Here is a 20,630-nt window from a genome sequence, read left to right on the forward strand (position 1 = left end):
TTGCCCAGTATTGGTTGTATTTAAAATTTTCTTATACTCTGAATTTACCACCAAAGTTGATTCATTAAGATTTGCATGAGCTTTAGGCAGTCAGGATTTTGAATTATGAAGCCATTAAATGTGATTCTATGTTCCATTATATAATAAATAGTCCAATTTATTTTATTCCATAGTTCCTCAAGTTGACCTCTTGTCTCTTCTTTATATATATAGGATGTCTGAATGTTCTAAATTTAATAAGGGAGAAAACTTCCATCTCCAAATGTCTATTTAAAATGTTCCAACCACTTATTTATTTTTGGCAATATCTGTAGTTGTGTTGCTTCATGTAGTGGGTATTAATAGCCAACAGCAAAAAAGAAGTTATCTTTATTTTTCCAGGCAGAAAGCAATTTATTAAAACTTCACTGACACCAGTTCCCATTTTTATAGAAAGTTTATTTATCAACTGTTGCAGTACAAGAAATCATTGACAGCTACAGCAAATATTCATTAACTATCCAAAGACTGCTTTGAGAATTTGTGCATTTCTGCTTTTAGTTAACATATTTAAGAAAACTAACTTTTCAGAAGGCAAAGGTTTTATTAAAAAACAAGTGGCCCCATTATTAGCAATCAAAGAACATGTATGTGCGCATGGAAAGTGATTATAAGCTATGAAAGTGTTTTACCCTTTTTAAAGTTCTAACTGGTCCCTTCATTGTAACATACACTGCAACAAAGTAATTAATACTTTACCCACCTATCAAATAAGAAACTTATTTAGTATTTAAAAAAATGCTCATTTCAATGTCCACATCCCTTTTCCTCCGTTGCCTCCCAGATGGCTCAATGACACTCGAACAATAATCATCTGTAAACTTCAAATAAACATGAAAATATTTTTGTTGAGCTTTCAAGACGTCCTGAATGTATAATGTATTTAAAAATGAAGTATCAAAATTTTATCACTTGAAATATTACTAAAAAGAAAGTCATGTGAAAAGAGAATATGGTGTTGTGGTACAGCAGAACAGTTAAACTTTTAGACTTGGTTTTAATCTAGCATGTAAACGTAACACCACATGTAGAGGTTGAAATGAAAAAAATTCACAGCTTTTAGGAAATAACATGTAGGTATAGCATATAAAACTTCATCTTAGTTATAACAGTTTGACCATTTGTGCTATAAATAAGCAGCATCTGGATTTATTTGCCCACTACGGTGGCCAGCAGGGCCATTCTGATGTACATGCCATTCTCAGCTTGACGGAAATACGCAGCCCTTGGGTCTGTATCCACTTCCGGACTGAAAGATAAAAAGAAGAAAAGAAAAAAACATATATATATTAATTTTAATAGTCAACATGGAAGCTGACATTCAAAATATCCTATTACAGTAATTTAATCCATATCTGATACAAGACAAAAGACATCAAGTTTAAGTGTCATCTGATACAGTGATGAATGTAAATTATGAAGCTTCATGGGCCTCACCTGATTTCATTTACTCTGGGCAGAGGATGCATCACTACCATCTTCTTCTTGGCAACAGTCATGATGTGAGGAGTTAAGATGAACTGACCAAAACACTAAAAGAAACAACAATGTTAAATATTCACAGAAACCTCTTTTTTTCTGTCACATGGTGGCACTTTAAAGTAAAGAGATACAGTAAAAACTACTGGAGAAATTAAACTTACAGCCTTGTACTCTTCCTCAGATCCAAATCTCTCTTTCTGAATCCTTGTCATGTAGAGAACATCAGTCTCAGGTAGAGCCTCTTCAATACTATCAAACTCCTCCTGCAAGAATGGATGAATAATCAGCCATATTTAGCCTCTTACTCAGCGTTTTGTGTGAATTTCTGCAGTGTATACAGCTGTGTGACAGTTTAGTTAATTCCCACCTGCATGATTCCCTTTGAGGCCACATAGTTGATGATCTCTGCTGGCATGTGGAGGTTTTTGGGTGCCACATAGCGCAGGGTGATGCGGTATTGGGTCAGCAGTTTGGCAAGAGAATGAACAGTGCGGCCATGTTTCAGATCCCCGACCATTGTAATCTGATAGAAAACAAGAGTAAAAATGTGTCTCTGCATACTTTCTTTTTCCCTCCTAAGCATAAGGATTTAGATTTTAGTTCCGCGGCTTCTCACCGTCATGCCATTGACCGTCCCCAGCTCCTCTCTGATAGTGAAAACATCCAGCAGGGCCTGAGTTGGATGCTCCCCCACACCATCCCCAGCATTGATCACTGGCTTACGACAATGTCGCGATGCACTCTGTGTGCAGAGGAAGTTCAGAGCATAACTGAACTCATGCAGTTACTACTAAATCATATCATTGCCATGATAAATAACTATTAAAATATTTACTTTGACCAACAAAGAATAGAAACGTTTTAACTTTAAAGCTAAAACTCACCTCGACAGCTCCAGGTGTTGGATGTCGGAGCACCAGGACGTCAGCGTAGCAGCTCATGGTCTGAACAGAGTCTGCCAAAGATTCTCCTTTTTGTGAGGATGAAGTGGACTCGCTGAAGTGCACGACCGAGCCACCCAGACGCTGCATAGCTGCTGCAAAGGAACTGCTGGTGCGAGTGCTGACCTCATAGAACATGGATGCCATCACCTTACCCTGAACGGGAGGGAAAGAAGAACATGTTTCAGAGCTCTCTCACACACACGCATTTACAAAGAGGAGCTATAAAGACTGAATAAAATTTATTTTAAGGTCAGTGCAAACTCTTAAGTTAAACTCTACATTAAGAAAAAAGTCTTGGCTATACCTTCAGGATTTCCAGGCTTCTTTCCTTCTGAACCATCAAACGCAAAGTGTGAGCGACATTGAAAAGGTGCGAGATCTGAAGCAAACAAAACAAGAAAACATGCACTATAAAGAGCAGTTCTATGGTTATTTAGTTATATATAACGACATGTCTTGTCATTATCTGCATCCCTTTGCTTCTGTGACGTACCTGCTCCTTGCTGAACTGCCTGACAGAGATGATGTGCTGGCCCACCAGGGGGTGCAGCAGAGGGGATGTTTGGAAGTGTGACGCAAGTGCAGGAGGCAGCTGTCCTGGTCCAGACTGCGGGGAAAGCAGCCTGGATAGAGGTGGAGGATGGCTGTAACTGTCGCCAGCACTGGCTGGTGGGAGCATGCCCATGTCTGAAGAGATTAATCACAATGTGACATTACTCAGTGGACAGAGAAGGAAAAAAATTCACTGGAAATTCTACACAATAAAGACAGAAAATTCTTAAAAATTCTTTTTATCAATAGCATCTAAACCTTAGCTGAAAGGATGAAGTGAATATGTCAAAGCTTTGTGGGAGCTGTAGTACCTGGTGGCAGTCCAGGATCAGAGGAGCGGTGGATGCGGGGTGGAAGCAGGAAACGTGACTCTCCAGTAGAGCGTCTGGGGCTCAGTGCTCGGGTTCGGATTGGGCCTTCACGGGGAGGAGTTGGACGCGGATGCTCCGGAGTCTGACAGAACCAAATAAATGATAAATGAGCACAGACTGCAGCTTCAGACTAATATCAAACAGCCGCTAGCATTGTTACTGTGCTGACTTTTACTACCAGTGGGGTTTCTTTCACAGGTTCAGGTGGATGGATGGTAGCAGCAGGCCAGGTCTTTACATCTTCACCATAACCAGGAGGAACCAGCACCTGCGGGAGACAGCTTTTGTAAGACAAGAGGCTTTCCCTGCAATAAATCCTATCACACACATATGTGAACTGGCTTCTGAACTCGGAGTCAACACAGATGATGTGTGCATGAGTGCTGACCTGGCCATCGATGTAGGCCACCTCTCCACGGAGAACAACACGACGGACTTTACCCTTTACTTTCAGGCCTTGGAAAGGTGTCCACTTTGACTTGGTGAACTGCATGGCCTGAGGAATAACCCACTCTTGCTCCAGGTCCACCTGAAAGATAAAGAAATAATCAAAATATAAATTTTAATCAATAATTTAAAAGTGGTTCATCATTAAGCTAAGAGGCTCAGGCATCACCTTTACAATGGAGAGGAGAAGGTAATTACCTCTACATAGGTGTTTTCCTGAACAGGCAGATTAAAAATCTTTCGTGGGTTGTCATAAAGACGTCTGATAATGTCATCCAGAGTTAGACGTCCGTCACTGACGGCGGTGAGCAGCAGCGGCAACATCGTTTCCAGGCCGGGGTAACCAGGAGGAGGACGCTCGCTGTTCTTCTCTTCTACAGAGTGTGGAGCTGAAAAGCATAAAACCATGTGATGTGAACATGTCTGTAAGTAAAGCTGAAGCCGTTTCTGTGGTCTGTGACTGAAAATGTGCACTAGCTCACCGTGATCTGTAGCAAAGCAGTCGATGATTTCTAAATTTTCCCAGAGTGCCTCCATGTCCTCACGGGTTCCCAGCATGGGTCGGACCTGTGCTCGCCCCTCACCGATCTCTCCAACGTTTTCCTCGCACAAGAAGAGGTGATGAGGTGCCACCTCACAAGTAACCTGGATGCCCTTCTGCTTAGCGGCTCGGATTATCAGGATCTGAGAGCAACAGTATAATAAAAGTGATTGAGTAAATATGTTGAGATTCTTTGCCTCAATTTTTAAAGTGGCACAAAGCTTTAAATATTGACTTATGCAGATTAAAAGCATAAATGCATTATCCTGACATTCAGATATGAACACATGCAAAGTTGTTGTCAGAGTTTAAAAGTTAATTCATTTGAATAAAACAAAATAGTTCTTTACCTCTTCTTTTCTGGCCACGTGGCAGATGTGGACCGGCCGTTGGTAAAGCTGGGCCACCATCAGAATCGCAGCAACTGTCTGCTTCTCAGCATGAGCCACGATGGGCATCTGCTTGGGCCACTTCTCAAAGTGCTTGAAAGAGAAATAAACAGTTTGGCTGGAGTGCTACCAACCGCTCCAAAAAGCTTTGCATATAAAGCTGTGGTTGTAGGAACTACAGGCATTTATTTACACAATTTCACTCAACAGAAGCACGAACTGGATCAGTAATTCCACATGTTTCATGCATCGTTTGTTTGGTGCTACAAAAAGACAACAGGTTCCTGTAATACATGTATATTTTAATGAAGAATATTTAAGATATAAAATCTACTGGAAAGACTTTACCAACCTCCATCCACAGAGAGACGTTGTCCATCTTTAGGGTGGAGTATGTGTCATTCAGGTACATCTTCAGGCCGACAGTGTGGTTGGCGATGGACGGCAGGGTGGCAGCATTGTCTGAAGCAGCTCCCACATAAAGAGCGTAGTCACAGCGGCAGCCCGCTTTGGCCAGCTGATGATGAGTTTTAGACACATAAGTTTGACATTTCAACTAAAAAGACACAAACAGTAGTAAATCAATCATACCTTTTGTACCAGACCCAGAGTATTGGTGTCAGTGATGGCAGGGGACGTGTTGGGCATTGCACACACCAGAGTCACTCCTCCTGCCAGAGCAGCTGCAGTACCAGAGGAAAAGTCCTCCTTATGAGTGGCTCCGGGCTCCCGTAGGTGAACATGGACATCAATCAAACCTTAAAATAAGGAAAGAAAAAAGAATTCAACCCTTAATCTTATCAGGCACATGATGAAACTGCATTCACACATCAATATCTAGATGTCTGCCAACAGTTTCAGATACATCTCTTTGCCAACATTTTTCCAAGAAAAAGAGAATTTAAAAAATTGTTTAAAATCAATTGAAGATCTTTAAAAAGATGCAAAAAGCCTTTGAGGGAACTGAAATTGCACCTTTAGGTTTTTTTAAAACCAGCAGATATTTGCCATTTGCTCCACTTTTTCCACATGTTATAAACAATATGAGATATTTGTTGTTGCTTTGAAAAGGTTTCCAAGTTTGCAGATCAGATAAAAACACCCCCTGGGCAGCAGTGACTCACCAGGCAGGCGGACGAGCGTCTGGGAAGCCATGCTGTCAATGTGAGTTTTCACTGGTGGAGCCCTTCCAATCTGATGAAGAGCCTGCAAACAAGTCACCCCAAGTTACTTACACTGCCATGAAACTGTAGGAAAATACCAGAAGTAATAACAAGCGGGTCTAATCCTATCAGAGGGTAAAAATAAAAAGCGATAACTAACCTGAACGAAGAGCTTGGTGCACTTAATATCTATGATGAGTGGGACAGAGTAGTCAACAGCCATGCGTCTGGTCCTGTAGCCTTTGGTGACAAAGGAAGAGATCCTTCGACCTCCACTGTTCCTCATGGACAGGTTAATGACCAGTTCGAAGTGGTTTTCCTCCAGGTAGTTCATGATGCTGCGCTGCTTCTCTTTGGTGGGACAATCGCTGTCATCCTCCTCAAACGGCCAGTCTACGGCCGTCACCTGAACAGGACGAAGAAGTCGGCAAAGACAATGTGACATGTTTATATGGTGTTTTATCATATAGTGTTTCTATTTATCTGGATCATGTTCTGAGAGTTTTGACTCCCTTAATTATCATTTTTTTACTGCCATTGTGTGATGACGGAAACTCAAATAAATAGCAGATTTTAGGAGAATTACCCTGACTCCGTGTTCTGTGTAGAAGTCAGCCGTACCCAGACTGGCATACAGGTCGTATCCCATAGACTCCAGGGCCTGCACGGTAGGCAGCAGCTCGCTCTTGTTCTACAGAAATAACAAAACCAACAACTAAACAAAAACCACTGCAATTCAGTTTAGATGAAAATTTAAGTGTAACTTAAAGACTCCTTAATATACAGGCATGTACAGCAATACAGGGACTTTCAGATCTGAAAGTCCTTAAATCTTTTTATTAGATTCACAAATCAACATTTTATGCTTTACTGTCAGTCAAATTTTTATTTATTTATAGGTGAAATGTTTATTTGGATGCAACTTTGGTGTGTTGGGTCTTTGAGGAATATTAATTTTGAGTAAACATGGATCTGAATACATGGAATATTTCTGTCAAGCATTCACCTGACAGACTTCCTTGGATAAAATCTGTATTTTGTTTCTGCTTGGCTTGACTGATACAAAACATCTGTTAAACACAACCTACTGCCCATGATGTTCCACTAAAATGCATCCTTTTTACTGCCAGCTGGATCACCGACCAGCTGATCAGCGGTCACATCTGGTCAATCGTCAAGAGTTAATTTTCACGCCAGTAAAGTGTCCTGGTTGTACCTTGTAGCTGCCGATGGAGAGCAGGATGTTCTTCTTGGGGATCTTGAAGCCTGTGGAGAGCATGGCTTTGAGGTAAGCTTCGTATCTGTTCTCCCCAAAACAGGCCACTTCTCCAGTGCTGGTCATCTCCACCCCAAGAACCACATCTGCTCCGGCCAGCCGAGAAAAGGAGAACTGAGGAACCTGGAGGACAGGGAACACATGGTTAACATAAAGCCGCATGAATATGAGATGAAAAAAGTCTACTAAATAGAATTATGGTTCAAATAAAATTACCTTTACTCCCACAATTCCTTTTCCTGTCATTAAACCCACTGGCTCTACATCTTCACCCACGATGGCCTGGGTTGCCAAGGCAACGAGGTCCACTCCCAGGGTCTTGGATACAAAAGGGAAGGAGCGGGAAACTCTGACGTTGCATTCGATCACCTTCAGCTGGTCATCCTGGCAGATGAAGGACACTGTGTTTACCTCTGACATTTAAAGATTTTATAGCAATTACAAACACCACCATGACCAAATCTAGATCACCATAAATCAGCCATACAATTCAGAACAATTACTAAAATAAGATGATTAAAAGTGAAGTCTCTCTTAAATCATCTAAATAAACAACTCAGAATGTCTAATAAGGCAAGAGGAGAAATGAAAAAACGTAGTACCTTCATTATCTCTTGTATCATTGGGTTGGGTAATGAATCAATTTTAATAATTAATTCAGATTGCCGCTTATGATGGTTTGTTGTTATAAAAATCTGGATTTTTTTTTTTAATATGCCCTGCTAACTTTCTGCTCGGGTTACCCACAGAAACAAGAGCAGAAAGTTAGTGGTGCGTATTAAAATGACAGACACGTGCACACACAAAACTAAAAAAAAAAAAGCATGGCAGCCAGGAAGGACGAGCTCATTCCCAAAAAGTACAGTGTTATCAGTTATTAGGAGCTGGTGCGGTTTTACACTTCAGACAAGCAAAGACATGTTGCTAAAGTAGTTTAACGGCTGTTTCTATCAAAGGTGGCAGAACAACTGGTCTCTTTCAACACCTCAAACTGAGGCGTACCGCTGAGATGAAGAAATGATTGCAGTCCACTGAGCTGACATAAAATTTGCTTGGTTATTTTGTTTGAAAGTGTAGCTTTTACTGAAGCCTGACAACATATTCAAATGGTTCTGACTAAACTGGGGTGAATGCAGGGTGGTTAATCAGCAAGGACACAATTCTGGGAGCCAGAGCCGGAGCCTGAACCAAAACGGTGTCTGTCTGAGAGCAACAACAGATACACGGTCAATTGAGCCGTTATTCGTGACTGGAGTTTAGCTGCACACTTGACTGCAGTGAGTAACGTTGATCTGAATGAGATACACAAAACAGCAGCTGCCCATTAACCCACCCCCTCCAAGGAATTAGTGCAATGTCTGTTTAGATAGAGTGTAAATCAAATGATTTTTCAACAGCTATGACTTTCTGGGAACCCCCTAAAACATTATATGGGGGCATTTATAGTTTATAAAACCACCTCTTGAGAGGAACACTCATTCAAACTTAACATCACCCTTTTATCTGTGAAAATCAGATGGGTAGACCAGTGAGATGAGCTTGTAAATTTTTCCCCCACCTTGGCAATTAGCTGCAGGTTAAAGGGTCCTGTGACCTGCAGCTCCTGTCCAATGGCGTGAACAATCATCATGATCCTCTCGATTGTTTTCTGATTCAGGTCTTGATGTGGTGTCACCAACGTAGCATCACCCGAGTGCACGCCAGCGTTCTCCACATGTTCGGAAATAGCAATGGCCATCACCACCCCGTCACAAGCGACCGCGTCTACGTCTATCTCCTGTAAAACATAAAAACAAAACAGACGTGCTGAAGCCAACTTGATAACATTATATATGTTAATTATTGCTGCAAACATTGAATTAATCTTAAAACTTTTTGAAGATATGAATTCGTGTTTGTTTTTTTGTTTTTGTTTTTACTAACCTTGGCCTCCTGTATGAATTTAGAGATAACAACAGGGTGTTCTTTGGACACAGCTACAGCATTAGTCAGGTATTTCTCGAGGTCGCCGTCACTGTAGGCGACGTTCATGGCCGCCCCACTGAGAACGTAGGAGGGACGAACCAGGCAGGGATAACCCACTGTCTCACAAAACTTCACAGCAGACTGCAAGAGGAGCAAAAAAATGTCAACTAAATAATATGACTGGATAAGATATCGATTCCCAGCTCACTGCATCCTTGCATTTACAGGTTCACTTAAGCATCCAATACATGTTTGTACAAAAATCTCTTCTTCCTGTTGTACCTTTGTGTCAGAAAGCTCCTTCCACTGCGGCTGGCTGATGCCGATGGTGTCCAGCATTCTTGAGAACTTGAACCTGTTTTCGGCACTGTCAATGAACTCAGGTGACGTTCCCAAGATGCGACACTGCTGACGGTGAAGCGACATGGCAATGTTGTTGGGCAGCTGGCCACCCATGGAGAGGATCACCCCCTCTGGGTTTTCCTTCTCATAGATATCCATCACCACCTGGGACGAGTACATACATACTTTTAGTGAAAACCATCCCCAGACAAGCAAAGTGAAACTCATCAATATGCTTTTGGTGGACTTGAACTCAGGCCTTCAGGAACAGTTTAGTAAAACGTTCTTGCACTACAGCTGCATCACAATAAAGAGGAACTTTATCAGTTTCAATCAAGCTAAAATATCCCAAAGTCAGTAACTTTTTTTAAAAAAGTTCAATTTAAAACTTTTGATGTGCAAATAAAACAAAGCAAAAAAAAAAAAAACCTGAAATGTTGCACTGCTGCAGTCTCACCTCAAAGGAGATCTCATCGAAGTACAGGCGGTCACACATGTCGTAGTCTGTGCTGACAGTCTCCGGGTTGTAGTTCACCATGATAGTTTTATAACCCATCTGGAAATGATAAATGATAACATGATTTAATATTCATTTACTAGCATTAAGCTTAATTAAATAGCTCATCACTTAAAGAAGCAGTGAGAAATCATCTCACTTCAATGACATGCTGTCACAGATACATCAGAGCATTGTGTATTCTGATTTAGGGTCAAATAAATAATCTTTTCAGACTATAATCAAACTGTTTGGCTGCTGCAATGTTTAACTTTTAAACTTCAGGTTTCAGATTTCACTGTTCAGACCTTCCCTTCAGGTTGTGAGTTGCTGAGGTACAGATCTGAAGAGTGACAGCTTCCACTACCTCTGAGGGGAAGATGTGGTAACCCATCCACAGTTTATTCATTAGATTTAAATCTGAGAAACATGCCCTTATTAATTATATGCACTAATTCAAACAATTAGATTTTGTTTTTTGACCAGTGAAGTTTAGTACCCTCACTGATGATGTTTCTGATCATTGGAACTTATTAGTAAAATTCAGACCCAAGACTGTTTCCTTTTGTTTACCACCTGATAGTTTGGATTGTACCCATCCTGCATAAATGCAACAATTATTCTTATGCAATCATATTAACTGAGATTTTTTTGATAAAGTTGGCGGGATGCGAGTTACAGCAGTGGTCCCCATAAACTGAGTTGTTGCCTGCTTTAAGACATCCACTGAAGGTCACACGGGGTGCATCATAACACATTTACTGAATTATTAAGAGCCTGTTCGTTGATGAAGTGATACTCTCTCACAATGATTGTGTTTTATGATTAATACATAAAAAAAAAATTATTTATAAATTATGGAATCTTCAACTGTGAACAAACAACTATTGAGTTTTTGATTAAATCAGCATAGCATGAAGACAAATTCCCTCTCCGTTATGGCTCAAACAAGCACGTACATGGTCCTGGTTCAAAAACATGGAGTGCCCTTAAGGTGCAAACTGTAATGCAGAGGTAGAATTGTAAACAAAGTGTTGAACCTCTACGTACTTTAGCTTACAGCCTATTTCCCTTTAGATTTTTTTTAAAATAACTAAAACCAATAATTGTGTTACATATCCACAAGGTTGTCCACATTTATATAGTCTGCATGACAACACAGTGAGACTTGACAGGATGATTTGGCTCTTAATTTCCTTTCCAATGCAATCTCACTTTGACAACCTCTGTTGTTCTATTTCCTAATGATATTTCCAATTCAAGCCAAGGAAAGGTATTCAGAAAAAGATAGAAGATATCTCTTTAATGAACCATGAAATCTCATGAAGGCCTTACCTTCCTGAGCTCTGTGATGCACCCGACCGCGCACCAGTCAAACTCCACACTGCTGCCGATGCGGTACACACCCGAGCCGATCACCATGACGTGCTGCTCGTTAAAGCTCAGGTCGTTTTCAGTGCCGTGGTAGGTTAGGTACAGGTAGTTGGTGTGCGCTGGCCACTCAGCTGCCACTGTGTCAATCTGCTTCACGACGGGCAGGATGGACCAATCATGACGCAGCTTTCTGACAACCAGCTCAGTGCTGTGGGATTGAATAAGAAAAGAGAAAAAAATGTGTTTTGCCTCTAGGAAAATCATCTCCGACACGATATGTGTAATTTGTCACCCTATAAACATGATAATTTTCTTACTAAATAACTTGTAATCCACCTTACAGCCAGTCCTACCCACCTCTGCACAGCGAGTGCTATCTGCTTGTCTGAGAAGCCCAGCTGCTTGGCCTTACGCATCACCTCTGGAGGAATCGTGCTCTCATCCTGGATGGACAATATCATTAAGAAACAGTCAGTGAGAAGAAAACTTGCTTTTAGATGTACCGTGTTACTCCTGTCTTTACAGCCTTACCTGGTTGTACGTCTCCAGGAGTCTCTCATGATCAGCAATGTTCTTCATCTTGTGCAGGAACCATCGGTCGATCTTAGTGAGATTATACAGCTGGTCGACTGTATAACCTGCTCTGAATGCTGCCGCCAACACAAAGATACGCTTGTCTGTGGGGGTCTGCAACTCCTGGCAAACAGAAATGAGGCATTATGAGAGGATGTTTACTTTGGTTTACTTTCCCTAACATTATGCAAATGAGTCGATAATCTTTAAAGCATGCAGTGAGAGACTCTGCACCTTAAACCTCTCAGGTTTTTAATCATTTGCTTAGAAATGCCACAGCAGACCATCAGCACCATCTGCTGGTGCAGTTTAAACATCATAACAGTAGCCACCATGTGCAAGTCCAGCACTAACTGAAAAAAAGTAAATTTTTCTCCTTGAACCATGATCTGGTAGAGGTAGAAACACCATTTCTCTAAATAGTGATTAAAATAGATAGTAATTGAGTTAATAATGAGATGTAAACAATGTGCTGGGATTCTTTGGTTTCTGACAAATAAACATGCCCTGGGTCAAATTGACAGGCCATATGTTTCACAACCCTACTCTAAAAGTTTGAATCTGATCTCTGTCTCGTGTCCAAATTTAACCTTAAATAATGGACATTATTCTGTCCATGGTCGGAGTGAAGCTCATCGGCACGCCTTTTCTCACTCACAGCAAACTGATTTTATTATGGTTTTTATTAAGTTTAAAAGTACAGGTCCCTGGTTCAAAATAAAAAGAGATATATATCATGTATTGGTAGAAGGCAAAAAGAAATATCGGGATATCAGCTGTAGGCCATATCGCCCAGCCCTACTTTGAAGTATACAGATTTTAAGTTTCATCCCTCCAGTCACAGTCAATAAATGAGAAAAGACAACTGAGTGGGTACAAACTTTTTCAGAGACAGGCTTGATGGTGTGATCAAAGCCCACGCAGTTCTCATCCACCATCCTCAAAGCTTTCTGAAAGGCTTCCTCAAAGCTGCGGCCAATTGCCATGACCTCCCCTGTTGAGCAAAATGTTCAAATACAGAGTCCAAGCAACAGCAAGACTTACTGAAACTCGCAGTAAAAAACTAACTGCACAGCCTGTTGTTTGAATGTCACAATCTCAAAATGCACTGGAGGTACTTTTCCTTTTCCTACCAACACTCTTCATGGAGCTGCCGATCTTGGTGGAAACTCTGAGGAACTTGCTGAGATCCCAGCGAGGCACCTTCACTACACAGTAGTCCAAACTAGGCTCAAAGTTTGCTGTTGTTGAGTTGGTGACAGAATTTCTACAATAGAAAAAGATAAACTGTAACCATTTTGCAAATTTCTGCAATCATTCAATCATCAAATTGAAATGAAAATACATATTATTGTCTGAGACGTACTTGAGCTGTGGCAGGGGGATCCCTAGGCCGAGTTTGGCTGCTACGTAGGCTAAAGGATAACCAGTTGCTTTACTGGCCAGAGCTGAGCTGCGTGACAGGCGAGCATTCACCTCGATGATGTAGTACTGCAAAAGATTATAGACAATCTTATCAAAGCATGTGTGCATGCATTAACACATTTTTAATTCTTGTTCAAAGCAGCTAATGTATCAACATGTCTGTGATTTTCTGCGCACCTGATCTGATTCCGGGCTCAGAGCATATTGGATATTACACTCTCCCACAATGCCAAGGTGCCTGATTACTTTGATGGCTGTGTTCCTCAACATGTTGTACTCGTGGTCGTTAAGTGTCTGACTGGGTGCTACTACAATGGATTCACCTGTATGGATGCCCAGAGGGTCAATATTCTCCATGTTACACACCTAAACAAGACAAACCAGGAAGAAACTGTTAACTCCACTTACTTTCATGTAGTTAAAAACACTCGTCAAAAAAGTTTCTATTTACTTACAGTAACACAGTTGTCATAGGCATCTCGGACCACCTCATATTCAATCTCCTTCCAGCCTTTCAAGGATTTGTCCACCAGTACCTGAGAGGTGTGGGCGAAGGCTGATGTTACCAGAGAGATCAACTCCTCTCGGTTGTTTGCAAAGCCTGAGCCCAGGCCGCCGAGAGCGAACGCTGAACGGACAAGGACGGGGTATCCTAGACGCTCAGCAGCTGCCACTGCCTACAACGAAAATAAAAAATCAAAACCAGAAGGAAAAAGGAAACCAGAGGTCACGTTCTGTGTGTGCATCTCCTCACCTGCTCTGCTGACAACGCTGCTTCACTGGGAGCAACATGCTCATTGATTTCCTCCATTTTCTCCACAAAGATCTTCCTGTCTTCAGTCATCTCAATGGAAGCAACTGGTGTTCCCAGAACCCTGACTTTGTACTTCTCCAGAACACCCTGCTTTGTCAACTCCACACCACAATTCAAAGCAGTCTGTCCACCAAAGGTTAGCAGAACTCCATCCGGACGCTCATTTTTGATCACCTGTCACAGCAAAGTGGGAGGAAATATAGAATTTAATCCAGGAACTCGTCCATACATTTAAATATCCTGATATTTCTGCATTAACTTGTCTTTGATCAGCCTGGCTTCATATATGATATCCTATGTGGAGGCGAGGAAGTGAACTGATAAAACACCAGATAATTCTGCTGTAAAATGGAATATGAAGCAGGATTAAATAAGCTCTTGATTCTTTATACTTCTTTTCTAATTTTTTTTTTTTTTTCCAATTCTCATTTTGTTTGATTTGTACAATTCCATGAGATATGCTTACATACTCAAACATTCTTTGTCATTCATTCATTTGTGGTATAAGGGAGTAAAAGTGACAAATGTCCTCCCAGTTCTTTTATGAACAATCTCTTCTGGACTCATATGTATGTCTGATGAAAACTTAACTGATTGTGTCTTGTTTTGTTGCATTTTATTTATTTAACCTACTTTTGTTTTTTAGTCATTTGTTCGAAATCAGTCAGTCGATCACTTGTGTCAAATACCGACAACAAAGAGACCCCATACCTGGGTGACATACTCCGGTGTAATTGGCAGGAAGTAGACTTTGTCGGCCAGACCTTTAGACGTTTGGACAGTGGCGATGTTGGGGTTGATCAACACAGTCTGGATGTTCTCTTCCTTCAGAGCTTTTATAGCCTGGAAAACAAAGCAGAGCTAGTTAAATAAAAACAAAACTATCAGATTCATATAAGTAGGAATACTACTTGAATGTTTTACTAATACTAATAAAAAATAACCAAAAACATTAGTGGCAGGGCTTTAAGAAGGCACCAGAAAAAACGGCTCAGATTTCACATACCTGGGAACCAGAGTAGTCAAACTCTCCAGCTTGGCCAATGGAGAGTCCACCAGAGCCCAGGATGAGGACTTTCCTGGGTCTAATAACCTTCTCAGCCTTTGTGGAACCAGAACAGGTGAGGTGATCCATCAGACGCTGCTTTACTAAGAGAGAGGGTGAAAAAGAAAGAAGCATTTTTATTTTGCTGCTATGACACATGGAACGGATTTAAAACTCATTTTAAAAGTTACAAACAAGCCAGCTGAAAAAAAAGACTCATGCAACACTCCTGAAACTGTTACCAGATTTTCCCGCTTTTCCCTCTTTCTGGTCTTTCACGGTGTCGAGGAAAACGTCAAACAAGCTGACCAGATCTGTCGGCCCGGCCATGTGCTCTGGGTGGAACTGAACACTGAGGAAATGATCAGAAAATTAATCACCTTTTCACTCAAATATGAGACTTCATAAGCATGGGTATGTGCTGTGATTCCACACACAGAACCAAGTACCTGAAGAGGGGTTTTGTGTTGTGTACGATCCCCTCATTAGTGTGATCGTTGGCGTTAGTAAACAGCACGTCCCAGTCATTTGGTAGCGTGTCGTGGTTAACAGCAAAGCCGTGGTTTTGACTGGTGATGAAGCAGCGATCCGTTCCGTTATGGATGCATGGCTGGTTGTGGCCACGGTTGCCATACCTCAAAAACAAAAGAAATGAGAAATCTTAGAGCAAACAATAAGACTGTGTTTATTTTTTTTGTTTTTTTTTCTGAAAACACCTGATCTGGTTCTAATGGGGGCATTTTAATGGTAAAAAGAGCAACTGTTGTGACATTAAGGGGTTTAATGGAGATAACTAGGAGAAAAAAAAAGAAGAAAAAAAACTACTAAAATTGATTTATACTTTCAAAACTATTAAATGCTACACATATAAGCCATTTGGAAACTTTTTCCAAGTACAGTTAAGTCATTCCAGTTGTTCATACACTGATAAAATATAACATTAACTTTTATTTTGATCCAATGCAAGCTACTGCATTATATTAATATCACAAAACAAAATAGGAGTACATACAAATACAACCACCCAAATCCTTTTAATTTCATGGATAAAAATACACAACTTCCATAACTCAATTAATTTCTACTAAAGAAAAAAGTGTAATTCTCTCAGATTTTCTGTTCTATTAAAATGGAAACTCGTCTTTGCATTTAGTTTTTATGCTCCTCACATGTGGAACAAACTCCCAGAAAACTGCAGGTAACTGTCATTTCCTGCATTTTATCTTTCTCTATTTTAGCTTTTACTGTCTTCATCTCATTTCTTTTATTTCATTTTAAAGTTCGTTTTAATGTATTTTTAATGCCTTCTCAACATCCTGCTGTAAAGCTTTTGATGTTTTACGTTAAGCACTTTGAACCGTCTTGTACATGAATTGTGTTATGCGTTGCCATTGAGACGTATGTCAACAGATTTACTTGCTAAAATCCCAAAAGTAGTTCCCGTCAAATATTATAACCCAATATCATAATATTAGAATAGTCTTGTTGACTGCACAAGCCTTTTCTAATAAATCAAATTATTACTTAACAGGACAAGCAGAGATGTGTGTCAATAACTAATCTGAATCCCTGTAATTTGCATATTAGTAGCTTGTTAAAAGCAAACCCTGTGACCCATCTGTAACTTGTCTGTTGAGAAGCCAACAACACTCCAGCTGGGTAATGAGAACATTTGCTGGCCATCCTGACCTTCACACTGTGCCTGATAACATTCCCATCAGTGGACTCTCTAACCCCACAGATGTGACCATGAGGTGCAGATCGCCTTGGTATGTGCACCGGCGTGTTTCTGAGCCTTTTTCAAAACATGTCCACTGAATCTGACCCTCCAGTGTTCATGCTGAAAACCAAACTGCTGAGGACAGCAAAAATCTGCATGTCACAGCACAAATGTCCCAACGAAAGCAACTGAATGTGATGGTCTGTGTTTCTAGAGAGCACCGAGGATTTCAAAGAGATTACTTGAACCAGGTCACTGAGGACACATTTCTCCTCCAGTCTCGTTCCAAAAATCATCAACTCACTATGAAAAAAACTAAAAAAGATCCACAAATGACCCTATTTCATCCATAAATGCAGGAGAACTTGATCAATCAGAATATAATGCAAACAGACATCTTCACAATCCAATATTTTAGAGTCTGGTTTATTATCTGATTGAGGTACTCACTTCATCTTATAGGTTTTTGTCCCAATGACTAAAGAGAGCAGCTGATGTCCGAGACAGATACCAAAAACTGGCTTCGGCTGATCCACACAGACCACTTTCCTCAAGTTGTTGATGGTGGGCTGACAGAACTGGGGATCCCCCGGACCATTGCTGATGAACAAACCATCAAAGTCTGGAAAAGACATTAAAGGATGCTCATATGAAAGATTAATGTCAGAGGTCCAGCCATGACAAAACACATGATGCTACAGCTAGTCATTTCATTTAACTCCTCATGGTGAATCAAGTCAAGTACCTAAACGGTTAGAGCAAAGTAAAACTTCCTTAAATCCTTCTTCATATTGACCAAACTGCCTAAAAGTCCAAATAAACTCTAAAAATTACAGTAAGACTGTGTCTCTAACCAGTGCTGTCCAGCGGGTGGTCCCATGGAACGACTGTAACACGGGCTCCTCTCTGAGCCAGGCAGCGGATCTGGTTGTACTTGATGCCGCAGTCCACCACTGTGATTCGCAAACTACCATTCGGGTTGAACACTCTCGGTTCCTGGAGGCAATTACAGGAGGAATAATGCAAATGTTTACAGGAAAAACATTCTTTTACATTTTTCTGACAACAACAACAAAAAAAGCTGTTGTTTTTAAATATAAAAGATAAAATTATCCTTTCCAATATTAAAGAGGGGTGTTAAAGCTGCGGTGACACTAACAAAAGTAAAAAAGATATCTGGGTGGATTACCTTCATGGACACCTCCTGGACCAGGTTCCTCTGATCTGGGTTATCAAAGGGAATACTGTCCTCAGGGGTCCCGTCCACAATCAGCTTCCCCAACATGGTACCCTTCTCTCTGATCTTTTTGGTCAGGCAACGGGTGTCAACCCCTAGAGGTTAAATATTAAATGCTGAATAACAAATATTATAAACAGGCCTGCCACTCCTTACTTTTTCTTTCACCTGGAAAGTCTTCCCAACTCTTATAAGGACACTGCACACCATGCAAAGATATGACAAGTTTTCAGCCAATGGCTCATTGGGAATCACATTAAATATTTGCTACATTGAATGTTAACATTCCTCTTAAAAATGATCAAGTACAAGATCTGTACTGAAAATGAGTGAAAAAGAAGAACATGTTAAAAGAAAAACTTTGAAAAACTCTCAGAAAGCCTGAAGAACTACTGCTCAAAAGCACTTTTCACTTTTCCAGGACAGCAAAATATAAATAAGACACAGTACTGTAAAAAGGCTTATTTTTAATCATTAATTTCATATTATATCTAGTCTGTTTAAATAAAGATTTTCCAACCTTGCAGTCCAGGAATGCCTTGCTCTTTGAGCCACTGGTCCAGCGACTTTTCTGAACTCCAGTGACTGGGATTCTCTGACAGTTCTCCAATAATCAAAGCTGCAGCATGGATCTTGGACGACTCGAACCACTGAGCGGAAAAGCATAAAGAACACGCACAACATTGTAGTGTAAACATAAATCTGTCTTTTCTCTTCATAAACATTTTATAAAAAAAGAAAATCTTTAAACTGTGTAGGGCAAAACTCTTTTGAACCATTTACACTACTGCTCACCTTGTCTATTCTAAACCACATGATCTGATGATTTTCAGTAACTGCTCACCCTGCTTAGTCCAAACTCTCCCTCTTCATCCTTTGGTACTCCATAGTTGCCAACTAGAGGGTAAGTGAGAGTCAACAGCTGGCAGCGGTAGGATGGGTCGGTAAGAGCCTCAGGGTAGCCCACCATGCCCGTCTGAAACACTGAATACACAAAATATTATAATATTACTCATCTAAACGCAAACAGTTTTATCAGTCATATGCATCCAAAAAAATAAATAATTGTTTACATATGCTACATTATTAGATAGTCATCCATGCAGTTTTTTGTGGCAAAGCAACTAGAAATCCTATGCAAGATCTCTGCATGGAAGACTGTATTTAAGATGTCAGAGACTATTAAAATACAAATTGGGAAACAAACTGTTTTGTCTAGTTTGCCCACAGTGTTTATCAGGGAAAGAGTCGAGAAGATCAATGTTTGGCTTTATAATAAAATCTGTGTTGCTTAATCTGTAATTCTGCATGCCAGCTCTTAATCAGAGTGGATGTATTACAACATAGTTCAGTTTTCAGGGTGACTCACAAGCCATGCTAAGGTATCAGCCAAGTGAGGACTTCAGTTAAGTCAACAGTAAATTGAATGACTATTGATCTGACAACAGGTTCCTGCGGCTGATGAAAGAAGACAAGCTATCTTGTTCAGGAGCTCAACAACTATCTGTGACTCTCGTGGCCTGCTACAGGACTTCAACTAAACACTCGTGAACAAAAATTTGGGACATAGTTTCCAACATCGTTTAGAAGGACGCTAAAGAAGAGTGGCAAAAATCTCAAGTTAGCTTATTATTTTAAATGACTTACCAACTTCTCCCGACACTGATACATTTGCACCAAAAAGGCGGCCCCTGAACGTCGCCCCGTCCTCCAAAATCAGGGTTGCCATCTTTGTCATTTTCTATACGAATGCTAATGCTAACCGATGATACCTGATGATGGATGTTTTAAGAGTAGCACAAAAGTCCTGGTGCCCACGTGAGCCACACGTTGAGAAGAGCAAAGGATGTCAATGAGATTTAGAAAAGAGAAGAAAAACCTTATGGAGACGAGTTTTTATCGCGTAAAAATTCCGTGGCAGCGTTTTGATGTCTTCTGTGTAAATACAAGAAAAACTAAATAAAACAAGGAGCTTTAATTTAAACTTTTGACGTTTTGTCGGACAGGAAGACGCAAGCGATGTGTTCCACGCGCGCCGCCAGCAGCGTGGAAGTCGGCCTGCTGTCTGAACCCAAGATTTTGACAAATTTTGCTTCACACTTCCGGTAAGGATTTTCAACATAAAGCAAACATGGTACTACAGCATTTTACAGCTTAAATGTAAACTTAGCATCAGTAAAGAAATTTGTGTTTGATTATTTCTTTGTTGTAACAATATTTAACATACTATAAACAGTGCCACGTGTTTTTTCAATATTTTGTTCTATGAATATGTATAGTATATATTTTAAATCTTATTTGGCATTTTTTATTTATCTCTTCTGAATCTGTTGTACTTTCCTAAAAGTGGTCCTGAACAATAGCTCTCTGGGTTTTTAATTTCAGACATATAATGATATTTCTCCACCAACAAAGCAAATTTTAAAGAGCTGTTG

The 20,630-nt window shown here is 40.4% G+C and overlaps 1 protein-coding gene across 2 annotated transcripts; it reads right to left on the reverse strand.

Moving 5' to 3' along the window:
- Positions 1–417: 417 nt before the first annotated feature.
- cad (carbamoyl-phosphate synthetase 2, aspartate transcarbamylase, and dihydroorotase) lies at positions 418–20,250 on the reverse strand. Of its 2 annotated transcripts, none has more exons than XM_041975105.1 (44): positions 19,843–20,250; positions 19,040–19,179; positions 18,716–18,845; positions 18,148–18,290; positions 17,813–17,954; positions 17,409–17,580; positions 15,688–15,873; positions 15,481–15,590; positions 15,200–15,342; positions 14,905–15,036; positions 14,134–14,367; positions 13,835–14,056; positions 13,557–13,745; positions 13,321–13,445; positions 13,088–13,221; positions 12,836–12,948; positions 11,913–12,077; positions 11,739–11,824; positions 11,343–11,589; positions 9,969–10,067; positions 9,452–9,676; positions 9,128–9,310; positions 8,763–8,981; positions 7,421–7,588; positions 7,145–7,327; positions 6,515–6,619; positions 6,089–6,334; positions 5,890–5,971; positions 5,357–5,523; positions 5,118–5,282; positions 4,727–4,858; positions 4,318–4,519; positions 4,034–4,224; positions 3,777–3,917; positions 3,567–3,656; positions 3,329–3,470; positions 2,959–3,152; positions 2,770–2,844; positions 2,406–2,618; positions 2,138–2,263; positions 1,889–2,044; positions 1,683–1,784; positions 1,477–1,571; positions 418–1,288 (listed from the first exon to the last, which is right to left on the reverse strand). In XM_041975105.1, exons 1-44 carry the CDS (start codon positions 19,931–19,933, stop codon positions 1,189–1,191), a joined length of 6,705 nt encoding a protein of 2,234 aa, XP_041831039.1. In that variant the 5' UTR covers positions 19,934–20,250; the 3' UTR covers positions 418–1,188. The 2 variants fall into 2 exon arrangements, with proteins under 2 accessions (XP_041831039.1, XP_041831038.1); XM_041975104.1 differs by having other exon boundaries at positions 3,558–3,656.
- Between the last annotated feature and the right edge of the window lie 380 nt (positions 20,251–20,630).

This window comes from Melanotaenia boesemani, chromosome 22 (assembly GCF_017639745.1).
Source record: "Melanotaenia boesemani isolate fMelBoe1 chromosome 22, fMelBoe1.pri, whole genome shotgun sequence".
Classification (NCBI taxonomy): Eukaryota; Metazoa; Chordata; class Actinopteri; order Atheriniformes; family Melanotaeniidae; genus Melanotaenia; species Melanotaenia boesemani.